General features: G+C 42.9%; 1 protein-coding gene across 5 annotated transcripts in view; it reads right to left on the bottom strand.

The window, feature by feature from the left end:
* Positions 1 to 895: 895 nt before the first annotated feature.
* The window catches only part of CAPN9 (calpain 9), a 25588-nt gene continuing 8926 nt past the window's right edge, over positions 896 to 17557 (bottom strand). For 3 of the 5 annotated variants that reach the window (XM_063390519.1, XM_063390518.1, XM_063390520.1), the window contains 13 exons: positions 15932 to 16009; positions 12548 to 12708; positions 11609 to 11766; positions 10768 to 10975; positions 10077 to 10114; positions 8898 to 8978; positions 8348 to 8405; positions 7711 to 7775; positions 5385 to 5453; positions 3939 to 4017; positions 3188 to 3304; positions 2102 to 2160; positions 896 to 1309 (listed from right to left, as the gene is read on the bottom strand). In XM_063390519.1, the coding sequence (XP_063246589.1) occupies positions 1283 to 1309; positions 2102 to 2160; positions 3188 to 3304; positions 3939 to 4017; positions 5385 to 5453; positions 7711 to 7775; positions 8348 to 8405; positions 8898 to 8978; positions 10077 to 10114; positions 10768 to 10975; positions 11609 to 11766; positions 12548 to 12708; positions 15932 to 16009 (1198 nt within the window). In that variant the 3' untranslated portion in view covers positions 896 to 1282. The other 2 variants (XR_010079349.1, XM_063390521.1) reach the window with 2 other exon arrangements.

Genomic DNA, 17557 nt, shown 5'->3' with positions numbered 1-17557 from the left:
AAGGAAAGTTGATATTTTAAACACCGTGATCTGTATGGTTTTTCATTGTTTGAGCTTCACTTTTTCTGCAGCTTGATTTTCTTTCCTGAATTGTTCATTAGGTCTAAATCTAGAGAAAACAAAACCCTGTCTGTCTCAGGGATCCCAGGCAGTAGGGAATGCAAGCCTAGCCTAGGGCCATCTGTTACACAGCAAGAAAGGTTTTAGAAAACAAAGCCAGACAGTTGATTCATTATAAAATAGACAGAAGTTATGAAGATTATCATGGAAACAAATCCTATGAAGGCCTCTTAAGTCCCTGGCTGCTATTACTGTTATTTTTTAAGTCAGCACTGGCTACCCACATCATATGAATAATACTGTATAAGTCACAGATGCAAAATAGCGTTTGCAGAGACCAGGACCTTACCAATGGGTACATTTAGTTAATCTAAAATGATTACAGTTGTTCTTCTGAAGCATGGTTGGTGTGGGACACAATCTTGGACTCCCTGGAGGAAAATGGTCCCATCCAAGTGCTCACTGTCTCAGAGGCCATGTGTTTCTCTGAACTGTGGGCTACTCTGCAGAGATGGGCCTGTGGGACACTCTCTGGCTACAGAGCAAAATGTGAAGCAGAGGAACTTTGCTGGTAGCAGAGGGAGGACTAAGAAACGGAGAGATGGAATAATTTTTCCCTAAAGTATATTGGTGATGAATGTCAAACCTTAGCTTAAGCATCCTTGAAAGGAACCCTGGACCTGGGACCACAACTATTAAGAAGTGAATTTTCATCCATAGAGTCCGTAGTCTTTCTTTGTCCACAGTTCACCAGACTGCAACTCTTGTGGCTACGATGGGGTACTCATCATGTAGCCACATATTATGCCTGGAAATAAATTCCAAACTGAAAAAGCTTTATGCAACTTTGTATTTTCAAAAGTACCTTAGAGTAATCAGTAGCCAAGCAGTAATAAAGACTTTTAATCACTGTAGTCTATGCTATGATGAAACTAAACAGAATCCTATTTCATAAAAATCTGTGGTCACTCAGGAACAGTTTCAGCCTGCTTGAGAGGCATGTGTGCCCCATCCAGATGCTCAGTGCCAAATCCAGTATCAGGCTCTACCAAAAACACATGAACTCATCCACAGGGCTGGAGAACAGAAAGGGGGTGCAGCATGCATGTTTCTCTGCAGGAATCTCCTGGTGAAGTTTGCATGTGAAGGGAACCTCAGCTCTTGGGGCAAAAGTCTCAGCAGCAAAGTCAAAAGAAACTCCTGGCATCCAAATCAGACTTCTTCAGATGTTCATTGCCAGGTTGATAAACTAGTATCAGAAAAAGATCAACTTTACAACAAAGTATTTCAGGCTCTTCTCCCTCCCTATCTCTTACCCCAAATTAGAGCCATTCCAAAGCAGTGCTTTGCTCTGACTTGACCCCATGCAGTGAAAAGGACCTTTGCTCACTTGGCTTTTGCATCCTGTCATTAAGGAGAGACCTCAGCCAGCAGGAGGGAATAAGGTAAAGCTCTCCAAGCACTGGATGCTGGAAACAGCAGTTATGCATCCCAGCCGTCCACATGGGTTCCCACATCTCTTTTTCCTGGGAATTCACTGTGCCTCACCCCAGGAAGCTTTGGTTTAGTGTGAAATGAGAGACAGCTCACAGCAACAGGGAGACAAGGAGAGCACAAGAAAATAAGAAAGCTGTGCTGAGCAGTGTGAGAAGAAAATGATAGACAAGCACAGCCAAGGCTAATCTGAATTCCTGGGGGATTCAAGGGGAGTGAAAGACTCCCCTCCCCATCCCCATCTGCTCCTTCCTCTTTCCCCCACTGAAACCTGGCACCCAAGGAAGGAAAAAAAGCAGAGAAAGTAGAAAGGGGCATGGGAAGCTGTCAATATGCCCCAGGGCAAGGAAGGAAGGAAAAGGCATGGAGGAGTTTTAATCAATTTGTGGGCTGTAGTGGGCTGTAAAATTCCAACCATGGTGAAACCTATGGCAGATACCTCATGGACACCTGAAGTGTCATGCAGAAATACACCAGCTCTTAGAAGAGGACAAAGCTCTAGAGAAACCCCATCATCTGGTCAGTGTTTATGAAGCTGTGGTCATACCTCGCCTATATTCAGGTTAATGAACTCCTTGTTTTTCGCACTCAGTGCTTGGAATACTCCTGAAATGAGAAACAGACAGCAGTGCTGTAAATCCCCCTCATCCATATTCATACACCAGCTCTCCATCCCACAGCAACCAGTGGCCATGCCAAGGAGAGGGAAGGCCCGGCACAAAGGCAGATTGCTCAGGACTGCTTGGTGGTGGTAGCTCCTCTGACGAGGCTAAGTCCTTGCAAGAGGACATGTCTTGCTGACTTAAGGCCTTTATGCAAGGCTCACTTCAGGACTTGTCTGGAAGAGGTGTCCTGAATGTGCTGAACAGTCAGATTTGGAGAATACTCTGAAATCAAGCCAAGCAATTTGCATTTCTTAATATATCTTGTTTAACTTCTATCTCTCAGAAATTTAATAATTCTATTGCTACAGTCAAGCCAGAAAGCAAAGAGAAGGACAAAAGCAATAAAAATCAGTGAAGAAAGTTGATTTTTTTCTCATAGAGTGAATTGGGTTTTATTTGAATTCAGAGCCACACTAATGATCACTTCATCCAGCCATTTATCCAGCCTTTTAACCTATCTCTGCTACTGCTGCTTTGTAACGAGTGACCCTGTGCCAGAAGTGAACTGAGACCGTGGGTGCCTTCGTGTACAGGGAACCACATCTGAACCCAAAAGGGAACATGTTATGTAAAAGGTACAGGATATACCTGCACAAGCACAGGTCCAATTTCTCTTTCCATGAGGCACAAGTAATATGTGAACCTTGAATTTGCATGATCCCAAATTAAGCTCCTGGGTGAGCCACAAGAAGGGTTACAACATGGACTTTACCAGCATTCTTCACATGCTTTCAACATTGCTGCAGAGTTTATGCAGCAAGCTGTATTCACATGGGGAAATTTTCCATTAGCAGCAGAACATTTTTCACGTTACAGGAGAAAAGCCATTCCAAATGCAAATGCTAAACACAGCTCCTTTCTGATAGCCTTGAACTCAGTCTCAGATATTGTGCAACATGCTCAACAGCCGAAAGCAGAACAATTTCTTTTTAAAAAGGGATGAAATTCCAAAGGAAGAAGATACTCACGACTCGCATTCTCCAGACGTATTAGGCAGTTCAGAAAATCATCAAATTCAATCTGGAACTGCTCATCAGAGTATCTGAGGACAATCAGTTGCAGCAGGTAATTGTTGAGCTGGTATCCTTCCCAAAGACATACAAAGAAAAAGTGAGCGACCTCACACCTCAGGGGGAATCTACAGATCTCTACTAACTAATCTTGAAAACCACTTAATGGGAGGATATTCTGTGGCACACATCTATCCAGAAAGAGATCTAACCACAAAGTTCCATAAGCCTCAATGAGTAACAAACTCTGAACAAGGTATTTTTCTAGTAGTCTAGTAGTCTAGTAGTTTCTAGTCCATGTGTGATGTATGAGAGACCATTCTGTCTTCTTGAATTTGGAGGGATTTCTGCAAAATTATCTACTTTATTAAAAATAATTTGTGATGAAATATTAATGCAGTGATTGCTCTTCATAGCAGCTTACTCACTATTCCTTCAACCCTTGAATGTAGATGGACTCTGAAAAGGTTTGTTTCAGGATCTAACCTTGCACATGTGCAGCCCTGTTGAGTTTAACAAAGCTCAATAAAATAGATTGCTCTGACTGCCTGCCCTCCAGGACTGGGGGTACCTGGGGCAAAATTACCCTACTCAGTGTGCCCAGGTTCTCTCCTGTCTGTTCAGGAGTACCTGGCCTGTGTGATCGTCCTCTTCACCCACGCTGATCTGCCCAACAGGTTTATCAGATAAAGTGCAGTGCTTGTCTTACCTGCAGCTTTAAGAGCACCACGAAGCTCGTAAGAGGACATGGAGCCAGATTTATCAAAGTCAAATTGAAGAAAGATACTCTGTTATAAAAGGAGCACACAGAAAGCTCAGTGCTGGCATATGAAAGGGAGCACAGATATGGCACAGAAAGGCAAGGTGTTTATCTCCAACTGCATAATATAAGCATTTGAGAAAGCTGACAAGGCTTTGGTCTAGATCCTGTCTGATTTGTAATGGAGGAGCAAATCTTGATCCCAGCTCTCTTTGTCATATGAACAGGTTGCTGTGACTCAAACAAGTACTGCCAAATCCAAGCATTAAAAAACACGGAGTTGCTCTTCATCAAAACTGTCATGATTTTTTAAAAAGTGATTTTAACTGGAAAGATCCATTGTTCTCTGTCTTTTAAATGACACATTCTCTTAATCTTCTTTTATGTTTTTCTCCATAGTTCTGAACACTAGAGACAAACAGTTTAACATGATGTTAATATTGTCACTTACTCATTTGCTTCTAAGTAAAAAGGTTTGAATAGACACATTCACAGTACAACCAAGAAAACTGGTCAAACAGTTTGAATTTTGACCTATATGTTAAGCAATTTTCAAGCTGGAGTTAAAGTCCATCCTTTTATTGAGACAACAATTATGACTCTCATTTGGAATATGAGTTATTTGGAGCTGTCGTCACATTCAGCCTAAAATTTTCCAGCAAATATATGTGAAAATCTTCCTACAGGATACAAGGATTTCTCAAGCCTCTTGTTAAAACACAGTGTGTCCTTTGTTAAAGGAGATGTGGCATTAGTACCCAGAAGAAGTGTTGTCCATTTCTGCTGGGCTAGACAAGAAGCAAAGAACTGCATATTTTGAATGCTTTGGTGAAGCATGAATTCAGAAAAACCTATTAATGGCCATAAGGAAACAATTATAATGTCTTTTATTTGAATATTCAGTCTGTGATTGATTCTGCAAGCCTACTTATTCATACTGCCATATACAGTGGCAGGAAAATGTGTTTAAAATTAGAATCAGCACTTTCCCAGACTTCAGTACAGTTGAATCCTGAGAGATCAGTAATGAAAATGCAGTGACTTAGGAAATGATTGTTTCCTACTAGTCATGAATCATCACTTTCTTCTTCTGTGCTACAGCAGTTATGGAAATTCCTTAAGTTTCCTTTTGATTGTGTCCATTGCATTCTTTATCCCAAACATAGTTGATTAGCTTACAAAAATCTCAGTTATTTCTAGAAAACCCTTATGGTTTATCATCATGGAAAGCTAAGAATGTCTTTGACTATCCAAAACAAACCTCATGCTTTTAAAACATTTGTTTTGTGTTAAAATTCATGGCTTGAACACGCTCCTGTCTCCATTTTTGTCTGCATATACCTAATAAACTGTTCATGAAATGAAGGAAAAATTACAGTGTATAATGTCACCTACTATCCATTTCTTCATTTTTTCCCAGAAAACTTTGAACTCACTGAATTCCAGTTTCCCGTTGCCACTGGTCTGGTAATTTGAACTAAGGAAAAGGACTTGTTACATGAAAATCCACATTCAGAACTTATCAGAGTAGTTCCTTTAAGCAGAAAACGTTAAGTTGACTGGAAAGCCTATGATGCTGCTGAAACTGGCATTGGGATTTCTCGTGAGGTAGAGCTCCAGCAGTTACAGTCATGCCTGTGGCTGTGATACTGCAGGAACATTATGTGATATAAAAACACAGCTGAGCAATTCAGGCACTACATGAGGAAGAAAGATTATTCTAAGGCAAGAACAGTTTTGGGTGTAAATGGGATATAAATGATTCAGAGAATTAAACTACCACATTAAAACAAATTGCTACTGTACCCAAAGGAGTTAGTCAACCAATGTGCTGTTCAGTACTTTTATCTAGACCAGGCTGTGCTGTAATGGCACAACCAAAAATTAATGTGAATAGTGGGGTGAGACCAGTAAAATCTGGTCCTTATGGTCTGAAATAAATGCCCGTATAGCAGTACTAGGAGGCAACCATTAGATCTTCCTGGCCTACCCTCTGCCTGAAGTGAGGGACTTATTTCACTTAGTTACTGAAGCCCCCCAATCACAGTTCACTTCCAGGTTGAGGCACCTGCTCTGAAATGCTAAATAAGGAATGGTCCCATTCCCCTCCCTTTTTCCATCTTGCCAGGACAAAGCCCTTGCTCAGATGGACACTGGCTCAGCGAGCATTCACAAAGGTCAAAACAGGCCAAGTGAGGTCGAGCTAACACCTGCTGATAATTGAGCACCTGTGCTGACATTATTGAGGACACCCACAGACCCCAAGGACTTTCTCACTTCTGCAAAGCGTGTTTTCACCCAGCCAGGCTCTTCTTCCCTGGGTCATGTAGAACTCTGTCCCTGCTCCTCACCACCACATGGTGACCATTGCCAGGGAATTCAGTAGCATGTGACACAGAGGAGACTGTGCCAGCATTGACTTGGGTTTGCATTTTTATGGTTTTGCTCCTCCATTGTGCTCCAAATAGCATGTCCAGAGTGGACTGATTATGTCTGCGTTCCTTGTGCTTCCAAAGCAGAGGAAGAGATGTCTCCCCATTTATTCAAAACTATGCAAAGACTTGCTTGGAAGCATTGCAAATCACGGAAACTATTTAGTTGTATCCTAAATAGCAAACCTAGAACTGCTGCCGTGCTCCAGGGTCAAGCGCAGGCCCTGGCGCTGTGCCAATACCTTGTAAGGATGAGATGGGATCATGGACCAGCTCCCTACTGAGGATTGGTTTTTAAGCAAGGAAATTTAGAACTGGTGCCCTGTTCCTCATTGCATGTGCAGGGTGACTAATCTGCATTGAATTTTAATATTATGAACTAGCTTTCACAGGATAAAATTTTGTCTGTTTTGGTTTTCTCTTAGAAATATTTGAATGGATGTTACCTCTGACACAGACCAAAGCAACAAAAGCAAAAGACAGCTGAACAAGCAAGACATAAACCAAACTGCCTTGGTAGGACAGTTTTGGCTCATGTGTAACAAAACTGTTTATTGGGAAACATACTGCAAAAGCAGCTCTACCTGAGGAGAAGCCACGCTAAGCAAAGTCAGCAGGAACCAGAACTCTGCAAAGAACAAATCTGGTGGGGAAGCACCAGGGCTGTGATTCACCTCACCTGATGTCTGAGCAGTCATTTAGCACCCATCAATTAGGTACATTCAGAACAATTAATTACACCACCTCTTTTGCTATCTACAAAGGAAATCTAGAGAGCTGGCTTAGATGTTGATGCCTACACCACAAATGCTTAAATTTGGACAGACAACTCTCACCCACATGTCTGTTTCCTGGAGTCCCAGGAAATAGCTGAAAGACAAGATTTTTCAGTTTTTAAAATGATTGTCAAAAGAACTTTGATATCAGCAATTTTCACCACTGCTGATCCTTAATATCTGACACATAACTTGCATGTACAACTCTGTCTGGTGAATTTAGCTCCCCAGACAACAGACATTTCTGGGGTTAAGTCTTCTAGGTCTCTTTCAAATAAACCACAGCTTGAAAAAATGCACTGCTCTGCAATAGAAAACAGTTTGTCCTAAAACTCCTAACCCTAAATTTCTAAAATAAAAATCAGGATAAAATAGTCATGTATTTTTGTTTTCTTTGGGTAGTGATCTACCATGACATTACCAAATCCATTTCCAACATCCACGACATATAATGTTACAGATAATTATGTTTGTTCTTCTTTTAGCCTCGCAGGCACTTATTTGAAAGGATACATCCATAAGAGAAATGATATTTCGGCATGAAATGAGACTTAAGTTCTTGAATTTTATGTTCTTTGCTGAAAAAGAACAATAATAGGAAAGAAATCATGGGCAAAGCTGTCTTTTATAAACAGAAAGGAGAAAATAGGACTCTTGAGCAGAGATACCTGACTCAGTCCTCATTGTGGGACAGCCTGTGAACTGGAAGATGAAGGCAGCTCTCACTACAGAGAAGTGTCAGTCCAGACAGATGCATTTACTGGAGATATGACAGGAAATACTGTCCTTGATTTGTAAATCAGGAGATGAGGTGCAGGGAGTGACAGGTTTTCTCCTGTACAAAGGGTCTGTAGCAAGACCAGGAGCTATATCCAGGTCTTAGAAGTCCCAGCCTAGTGCCTCTCTCTCCCCAGCAGGGTGGCAGTGCCATAGAGAGCTGGCCTCACTGAGCTGGCATGGATCATTCTGGAGGCAGGGCAAGCTCATGGTCAGATCATGGACCAAATGGTTTCCTGGCTCTGCCCTTGCTGGCTCAAGGACACCAGGTTGGGTCGTGAGACAGCCTTTAATTTTCTATATGCAAATTAATTTAATGGCAGATTTTATAAAGTGATATACAACCCTTAACTTAGAAGTTGTCAGCACTTACTTCTTTTTAATACAGCATTCAGAACATATTCAAGTTCTTCTGCACATATCTCCATGTCCTGCAGACAAAGAAAAAAAAAGAAAAGAAATAGTGAAGCATCTGTTACTTGAATGTTTTGTAATCACATACACCAAAAATCTCAAAAAACACAAACATCAGTCATCTGTACTTTACTGCAACTCAGCAAGAGAACCATACAAAACCCAGAAAAAGCTAAAAATTACAGGAGTGCTGCTGTGCCTAAGCCTGTCTGCTGGAGATCTCAGGTGGGAGCTGCTGATTCAAAGAAAACTCAGCTGCAACTGAACATTAAACCAGGTGGGCTCCTTCAGAGCCTGAGCTCTAGCTGTGGTCCTCCTGCTTGCTCACCAGGGACTGCACCCTTATCCGTCGAGCCACAAGGCACGGTGACATCTGGTGCTCAAACAACACACTGCAACTAGGCATACTCCCAAAATATGTCGGGTTTGTTTCATGTGGCCCTGGATAGGAACAAAAGGCTTTCCCCTCCTTTTACATCTTGCTCTGACCCAAAGTGTTTTGCACTCACCTTTCCTGAAATCTGCTCAAACAGTGCCCGGAACTGCTTTTCCTCTTCAGTTTCCTGTGGGCCTGGGGTTGGCTGTAGAGGCTGCAACACCAACCACACAAGTCCTTATAAGAATTGTAAGATGTGACATTTCTCCTGCTAATAGCCCCTCTGTGCACCTGGGACCACTGTACATCTTAAAATAAGTGTACACATGCTCCTGAACTCTGCCAGATCTGAGGCCTCCCAGCCATCTCTCACCCTCTCATTTCCTTCACCTGGACAAGTGTGTAGTGTGCCTCTGCCTTGGTCAAAACCAAGAGCACCCATCCTGGGAAACACCTCTCCTCTCATCCCACCCTGCACCGTTCTGTTTCCCTGGGCCCCCAGCAGCCGCAGAGCTGTTGAGCTCTCTCCCGTGGCATCATCCTGGGACCTCTGGCCCTTCTGAGAGCATGAGCCAGAGGTGGCTGCACTTCAGCATATGACCCAGCAGAGATTTATTCTTCTGAAGACCATGGCCCTTGGACCCCGGAAATGAAGATGTCGTTGTTAGCTGAGTCCCCGGAGAAGAGTTTTTACTAAAGAGGGACAGATTAGATCTTAGCTTAGCTTGTTTTCATGGAAAGGCACACCACAATTAATGGCTTATTTGCAGGGACACACTTAAACAGGAGCTGACTCAGACCCAGCTGCAATTAGGGCTCAGCAGGCAGACCAAGCCATTCAAAAGCAAAAAGAATTCAGTCATTTCAGTAGGCATAGTGTATGTGTAAGCATTCCCTCTCAAGTCCTGTGGATACTAAGAAGTAAAATAAAGATATTTATATGCAAAATTAATGTAGGTCTAGTAGACATTCTCTTGCTTCTTATTTTTCACAAAGAATAAAAATTTAAAAGATGTGAACTCCCCAGTACTAATGGGTGGTGCTTTCACTGCACACATGGCGGCTGACACACACCTCTCATACTGACTGGCACCGACTGCCTTCAAGGGGATGCAAAGCATAATGATTGTAATTTTGATTGTTACAGCTCTTTTACCATATTCAGCAGAGCTTAGCATTTCAGCGACATACACAAAGCTGGCAATTGTGTAACATTCCTGTGAAATTAACGTGGTTTAGCCAAAGACAGTAAAAGCAATGTGTGCCAGCTCTGCTGAGCTATTCCCTTGCTACTTTAACTCTGTAGACTTACCTCAGGGAGATCAATGGCAACGTTTTCATCTAGATCCTTGGAGAAAACAAAACCTTATTTGGTATCTGAAGGTATTCAACAGCTCCTTGGGGTGGAAGCTTGCTTATTACCTTTTCCCCAGGTGAATGATAGAACAGGGCTTTTTTTACTTAACACGTTAAGTTTAGCTAAAATTCATCAAACAGTCAGACTTTTCCACTTTTAAATTTTGGTATAAGCTCTTAAAAGAAACATTAAGCAGGACTCAGGGAGGACACAGCTGTGCATGTCATCTGCTAAAGAATTAATCTCATTCTTTATTCATTATTCATTGTGAACATATTTTTTTCTTCAGTCTGCTTTTTTAATGTAAAATTGCCTTTTGGACAAACTTTGGGAGGAAACAAACAGGAAGCAAACACTGCTGTATTCACAGAGACCCAAATAGTGCCAGGGAGCTAGCAACTCTTCCCTGTCAAACTTCCAGCAGATTCATCATGCCATGCTCTATCTTCCCACCTTCTCAGCTCCTCCCAGAAAACCCTAACGTTTAGCAAAATGGACAAATACAAAAACAACCCAAATGATCAAGAGCTTGCCATGCTGGGTCTCTGCTGTAGGGCTGGCTGCCTGGCAGCCACGTCTCCCCAGCAGCCAAAAACCCCACGTGCAGGAGAGCACTGGAGGGCTCCAAGCTTGCTGTTGACTTACTCAGTGATGGCCTTCTTCTCAGAGAAGATCCTCAGGCAGAAATCTGCCTCCTGGTGCGGCTCAAACGTGGTAGGAATAAGAATGTAATCACCCGGTGGCAGCTTGAATCGGTGGGATACTTCCCTTAAATTGATGTAGGTTTTGCTCCTGGCCTTGGAGGGATGGTACCTGAAGAAGTCTTTGCCCAAGTGTCCATCTCTGCCAGGGCTCTAGGAGGGGAAAAAATGGGCAGTGCTGCACTGGGCAGGGTGTGCTGAAAGCCATACTCACCCTTTCCTAATCCCAAAGCTAAATTCTCCCTGGCACAGTTATTAGCCCAGGCTGTGATCCTGACTCTCATTCCCTCTTCCAGGCGCTTACAGCAACTTGGCTCCCACCTTACGGCAAGGACCCATCACCACTCCCATTTCCCACCCAGAAGGCAGTCTCAGAGTACACTGGGATGTTGTCTTCCTACTTGAACATTCCCTGCCATTAAACACCACCCTCCCAGATAGGGTGTCACAGAGCAATGACAACAGACTCACCAACCTCAACTTCACTCCGGGACTGGCATCTGTGTGTGGTGTGTCCCAGGATGCTCAGAAGAAGCAGTATTCCCTCTCCCTGAGCCAGGCAGGGGGTGACAGAATCATGGGGCTGAGGGGTCTGTCCTAGAAACCCATGGCCCTGTGGGGACTCCTAAATTCTCCTCTGAGAGGACTCCACCCTCCATGGGGCTTGATGTAACTGAGAAGGTTATTTTAAGAGCAAGGGCCCTAAAAACGGGGCAGGAATACAAACCCAGAGAAAGTTCCAAATGCCCATAGTGCAGCTCCTGTGCTGTAGCAGCAAAGGAGTACCTCATAAATAGAGTAGCCAATGGTCAGCATTTCAGCTCCAAGCTTCTTGAGTTTACGGCGACCCTTTTGCATCAGTGCTGCTATGAATGTGCACCCATCTTGTCCATCGTCCTTCTCTGTCAAATGCAACTTGATTTGTGGATTTGTCCAGAAAGTCTCTGCCAATGTAAAGAACACCAGAGGGTTTCTTAACTCAGAATAATATACCACCACTGCTACTACAAAAATACCCCCATCAAACCAAAAAAGACAATGAAGCTGAGGTTTCACTCAAACTTAGTTTTCCCATTAATCGTTATACTTCTTTCCACTAAGCTTTGCAAAAAATAAGCCAAATCCCAAAGTCCTTCATGGAACTAGGTGTAGGAAAGATTTTAGGCCTGGTGCCTTATTAAGTTACCATGGTTCAAATGAATTTGTCAGCTGAAATTTTGTTAAAATTACATAACTACAATGATCCCATAGCACTCGTGCCAGTCTGCACTAACACAGTTCGGATCCATGACACAGCTTCAGAGGCACATAAACATGTTGGCTGAGCTGGGCTTTTTGTCTCATTTTACACTTGCTGCTGCAGTTTAATTGAACCTAGTCCTGCTCATGCAAATGTCATTAAGAGGTAAATCAGAACCAATAAACCTGAGACCAAAAAACCAACTCTCTCACCACAAAATCTCAAGTGGGACCCTATGAATATTTATCACTTTGTTCATTGCTGGTTTGTTCATTCAAAAAGCCAGTCACCGAAAGGTCTTGTCTTTAAGCACTCTTAAACCCCCTGGTTTGAGTTTCCTCATTTGTCCCTTTGGCTGGTTCTTGTCAGCTGAACTGTCCTGCACCCACAGCTCTGGCTACAGAGCTTCTCTCTGAAGAGCTACAGCTGAGGGTGGGTAAAGATTTCAGTGCCTGCTTCTCATTTTCAAACTGGTAAGTACTTACCTAGGAAATTTCTACGTCCTCCTGCTGTGGCTCCGCGGACCCAGCTTCCCTGGTGGATGGTCACTTCCCATTTGTGGGCAGTGCTGTCTCCCAGGGCATCTGGAGTCAGGTTGCAGATCTCAACTTTGTCAAAATGCACTTTGAAGTCTTCAAACTTCATCCTGAGCAAAAGACACGGTAAGGAACCGGTGGCCACTCATTTTTGTGAAGGATGCCCAGCAGAAGTATTTATCCCCCAGATCACCAGTTCATGTTGGGTACTTTTGGTGACCATGGATATATGCCAGCGTACAGCAGGAGGGCAATTAGCTTTCAGTCACTGTGGTGTACAGCACAAGCCTCCTTTTTGTCTGCATCTCATTCTGACATCTCCTACACCTGTCTTTTGTTCAGTTACAATTGAGTCTAAGATGAAATAGAAGTGACACTGCCACAAAACCTACAGTGTTCTTATTTCACCAACACCATCCTGGCCTTAATGGCAGTATCTGTATTGCCAAATGCCCAACCAAAGGATTGTCTGGCACATGCAGGAGCTGTGTCTTCATACAAACCATCTGTGTGCTCAGTGTCAGGCACAATGATAGCACAACCAGTGACACATGGTGATGGATTAGTCAAGCCACGATATAATTACCTGTCTGCACTGCAATTAAAGTAACATTTGGCTCTCTGCTAAGGTTCCTAGGCTCAAGCTGCTCACCCTTCCCTCCCTTATGGGTGCCTGGGACCTTGTTCTAGCAAAAATATACACCAAACATGAGAGATAAAGTGTGTTTGGACTTGAGAAATGTCTCCAACCTGCCCTTGAAGGTAGCACAGACACTGCTGCCTGCTACTCTGCCCCACAGACAGCTGCACATATTTTATGCCCAAGGTGGAGACATGTAAACAGCAATGGGAATGAGGGAGCAAATACCACAATATGGGCAGTTTTGGGCTGGTTGAAACTAGCCTGCTCAGCACATGGAGAAGCAGATATGCCAGGAGATTTTATCTAGCAAGTACAAGGGCAAAAGGATACCAATAGTCCCATTGGCCAAGGAGTCAGTTCAGCAAAGAGCCAAGAGAAGGGACAGCCAGAGCCAGGCACCACTGGGCACTGGGTGCAGCCCTGAGCAAAAGGGAACAGCGCACAGGAGTTGTCTAAGAGACAGCAGCTTGCAAGGTGTGCACCTCAAGGACAGGAGGCACACATACTCTAAGCCTGGGGGCAGCCTGGTAGGCTGAACTTCCCTCTGTGAAAGCTGATGCCTTAGGCCTTCGTGAGGGTAGTTTGGCATCTAGATATGTTCTCTGCTCTGAGTGCTATCTGGAAGAGCCCCTGTCTCTCCCTGGACCACAGAAATAACACACAGAAATAGAACTCCTCCCTAACATAAGCTTCTATAACTATCCTTTTCCTCCTGTGGCAGATGCCTAACAACAAAATGGAGTAACAGGAAAGCAAAAGCCCTCCAGGATGCAAGTTCATCTGTGGCAATGGCAGACAGGACCCAGCTTGCCCCCGCTGTGCCTCATCCAACACAGCTAGTTCCATTTTTCTTCCTTATAACAAATCCATGTCTGTGATGGTATTAATTTACACTTGCTGTGGGCCATTTTACAACTTGCTTTTGGTGTGGAAAGAAACAGCAGGGTTTGCTTTGCTGAATTCTGCTCTTTCTTGTCAGCTATTCCCAGATATTGTTAGCCCTAGGCACTGCTAATTCTCACTTTGATGCTCAGGACACTAAAGCAACGGCAGCATAACAAAATCTGTCTCTAGATGGCTTGGTTTCCTGGCCACACTATGCAATTTTGGGGTCTTTGGAAATGTGCTGCAAAGTAGAGGAAGGGGTTGTCCTTTAGACATTAGATTTTACTTCTATGAGGTAAAGCACCTGTTCTGATTTCCCTAGAGCTGTTCTGGGTTTGTACTCATGAAGGGAGAAGAAGACTCTGACCCTCTGATCTTAGGAGGGAAGAGACCAGGATGAGTGAGAAGCTGATTTCTTAGCCAACCACAAGATGCCCCTAGGCATGTATTAGAAGCACCTGGACAAGACCAATCTGAACTGCTAATACATAGCCAAAATATCTTTGTGGTAGTTAATGAGGTCAAAATGTCCTCAGCATGCCACTGTGAAGATTTTCTTCAGTTCTCACAAGTCCAAAGAACAAAGTATCTAAACAGGGACTTTTTTACATTAATTTCATTGTCCATTTGTGCCTACTTGCACACTTTTACCTCCATCACATGGTCAGGACTAAAGTTCTCCTGCCCTGTATTGAGATACTTGCTGGAGTTAGTTGGGTTCCATGTAAAGTCTTTGTCTCCTTTAAACTCACCACATAAGCTACAGCTGTAGCCAGGCCAAAACCAGACAAAAACCCACCAAACCCCAAACCCAAACAAACACAAAAGCTTTTTGAAGAAACTGCAAATGCCCTAATGCATTTGCTATATCAATAGCAAAATAACTCAAAATATCTTCTGTAAAAATACAGTAATGGAACAGCCACCGGACCCACTTCCGTCCAGTTACCAAAATTTGGGATAAATCATTTTGTGTGACTTAATGTGCTGCATTGTCTATCTCAAATAACTTCTCAGGCATAAGTTGAACTGTAGTTTAACTTGCAGGCAAAATCTGGAATAGCTCCACTGCATACCTCTCTAAATTTACCTGTGTAAACCAATTGAGCATCTGGCCCTAGAAAATGGGACCAAACACATTGTCACAGCACAGTCAATATAGGGGGAATCATGTGCAAGTCAGCCATCTGCTCTGAGATCATGAATTTGACATGAAGAACACTTCACACTTCTAAAGCAACTTCCACCATGTTGGTTTCTTTTTTTTTTTCTCATTTTGTTTCATTTCATTTTGTTTCATGTCATTTCATTTCATTTCATTTCATTTCATTTCATTTCATTTCATTTCAATCTTTTCTTCAAATTTTCCACAATTTCAAAGGCACCTTGGTGCTCTTTTACTTGATGCTACTAGTAGTATTGCTCCTCAGGACTCATTCTCTTCCAGTGCATGCCCAGAATGAATCTTGAAGGTGTTTCATAGCTGATACGGTGCCATACAAAGCTCCCTTTTGTATATCTTGCCTTTGTTCATGGGAAGGATTTAAGGGGTGTTACGCTCATAGGAGACACACAGTATTTGAAATACCAGTGCCATTAACTAAACTGATTTTTGAGAGCTTTTGTTATTAAAACAGATATAGACACACATGAAACACAGAAAACAAAGGGAGCATTCTACCTGCCCTCTCTTAGGCAGAAACTGAGAATTTTGTCACTCAAAGGCTCCTTCCTTGTTGCTTGTTTCAGCCACTTGCACCTCGATTTCTGATTAGAGTCACACACTTAAAAAACCCGTGGCTTACCAGAACTCTCCATCATCCCGTGCTGCCTGAGACAGGCGTCTCTGCTCCGATGGGCTGACTGAGCGCCACTCTGCAGAGCTGCAGGAGAACAAAACCAAGCTTTACTGCAGGTATGTGGCAACTCATTCTCCCTGGCTCAGAATGACTGGCTGGACATAACAGCAGGCTGTTCTTCTCTCACATGGGTTTTATTTGTGCAGCTTACACACAGTTGCATTCAAGAGGTTTCCTGATCCTGCTGGCATTCATTTATTATTATACCAATTAATGCAGCCAAAAGCAGCACCAGGCCAAAGATCCCAAAGCTGCTCCAGAGTGGTCTCAGTGTAAGTTATTGACATTGGGACTGGTCTCAGGTGTTTGGGTTGGAGATAACAGTGCTATTGGTAAACCTCAAGATGTTGGTAAGTAAACACATTCCTTAGATCTGTATTCCATCTGTAGCACCATCTTCCTTTTCACTTTTGTTGCTAATTTAGGGCCAGATGTTTCTTTCAAAACTGAGTCACTGGGAACTGAATAGGATCCTTCCCCTGCACAGAGATTTGCTGGAGTAACTGGAGCCCCAGGTTGCCTTTGCCTCCTTTTCACTCACCCCTTCGACTCCAGCTGTGCATATCAAAACAGAACAAAAACCTGACAAAGCTTTTCAGGAAACCTGGAAGTGCACTACTGTTTCCAATCTGATATAATAAACTTACAGAGTAGAAGGCACCTCGTGTTGTGGTTTTTAATTCCAGCAACCATTGCAAAATGTTAATACCAGCTCCTGTACTGACTGCCAAGCCCCTCTGCATCCTGAGCTCCAGAAAGCCTCCCAAGTGCAGTCAGAGCTCTGCTTTGCAGAGACAGCCTTTCTGATGAACAGCATAAACTGCCAGATGCCTGTCCTGATCATAACCTCGCCATCATTTAGGAGCTCATTATACATGTCAGTTATCCATTATAAGGGAAATTTAAAGTAGTCCTACACATGTCCCAGCAATATTAAAGAGCCAGGCAGGTTATAGTTCCTCTCCTCTGCATGTGTGTAAAAAAAAAAAAAAATCTCAGTAGAAAAAGTGAAACAAAAATGAAACTGTGCATTTGTGCAAAAATATGCTGAAAAGTGTGTGTTAGAGAGGAATGTAATGTTGATTTTTTACTATGTATTTTTTTCATTTTGTATTGTTTGCACTTTGTTTACTGCTAGTAGTAAACCCTGACTGGTTTTCAGGCCAATCTTGTTGTGGTTTGGGGTCCTTCCACAACTTTGACATGCAGAGGGTCTCACTTAATGGCCATATATTATTATTATTAAGATATTACTCCAGATGTGTGTAGAAACTCCAAACAATAAACAGAGAGATGCAAGCTATTCAGAGGGGGTAATACACTCCCAGTTTCAGCTTATCTGTAGTAGGACAAAGTATGGCTGTTGTGTTACAAGTACTACAGTAACAGGTTTGTAAATATTTAACCAAAAATATCACTCCAAATGTATAACTTCTACAATTGTGCGTGTATTAAAATTAATTTATCTCATTTATATTAATGCATGATTTCTGCTAATGTTTAGTTTTGGGGACTAAACAACCTCGACAGTATCCCTGCATTGCGCTGCTTTGAATATGCTGAGAGGGAGAT

This window comes from Prinia subflava, chromosome 2 (genome assembly GCF_021018805.1).
Source record: "Prinia subflava isolate CZ2003 ecotype Zambia chromosome 2, Cam_Psub_1.2, whole genome shotgun sequence".
NCBI lineage: Eukaryota > Metazoa > Chordata > Aves > Passeriformes > Cisticolidae > Prinia > Prinia subflava.
The sequence above is the reverse complement of the archived record's forward strand: the minus strand, read 5'-3'. Positions and strand labels throughout refer to the sequence as shown.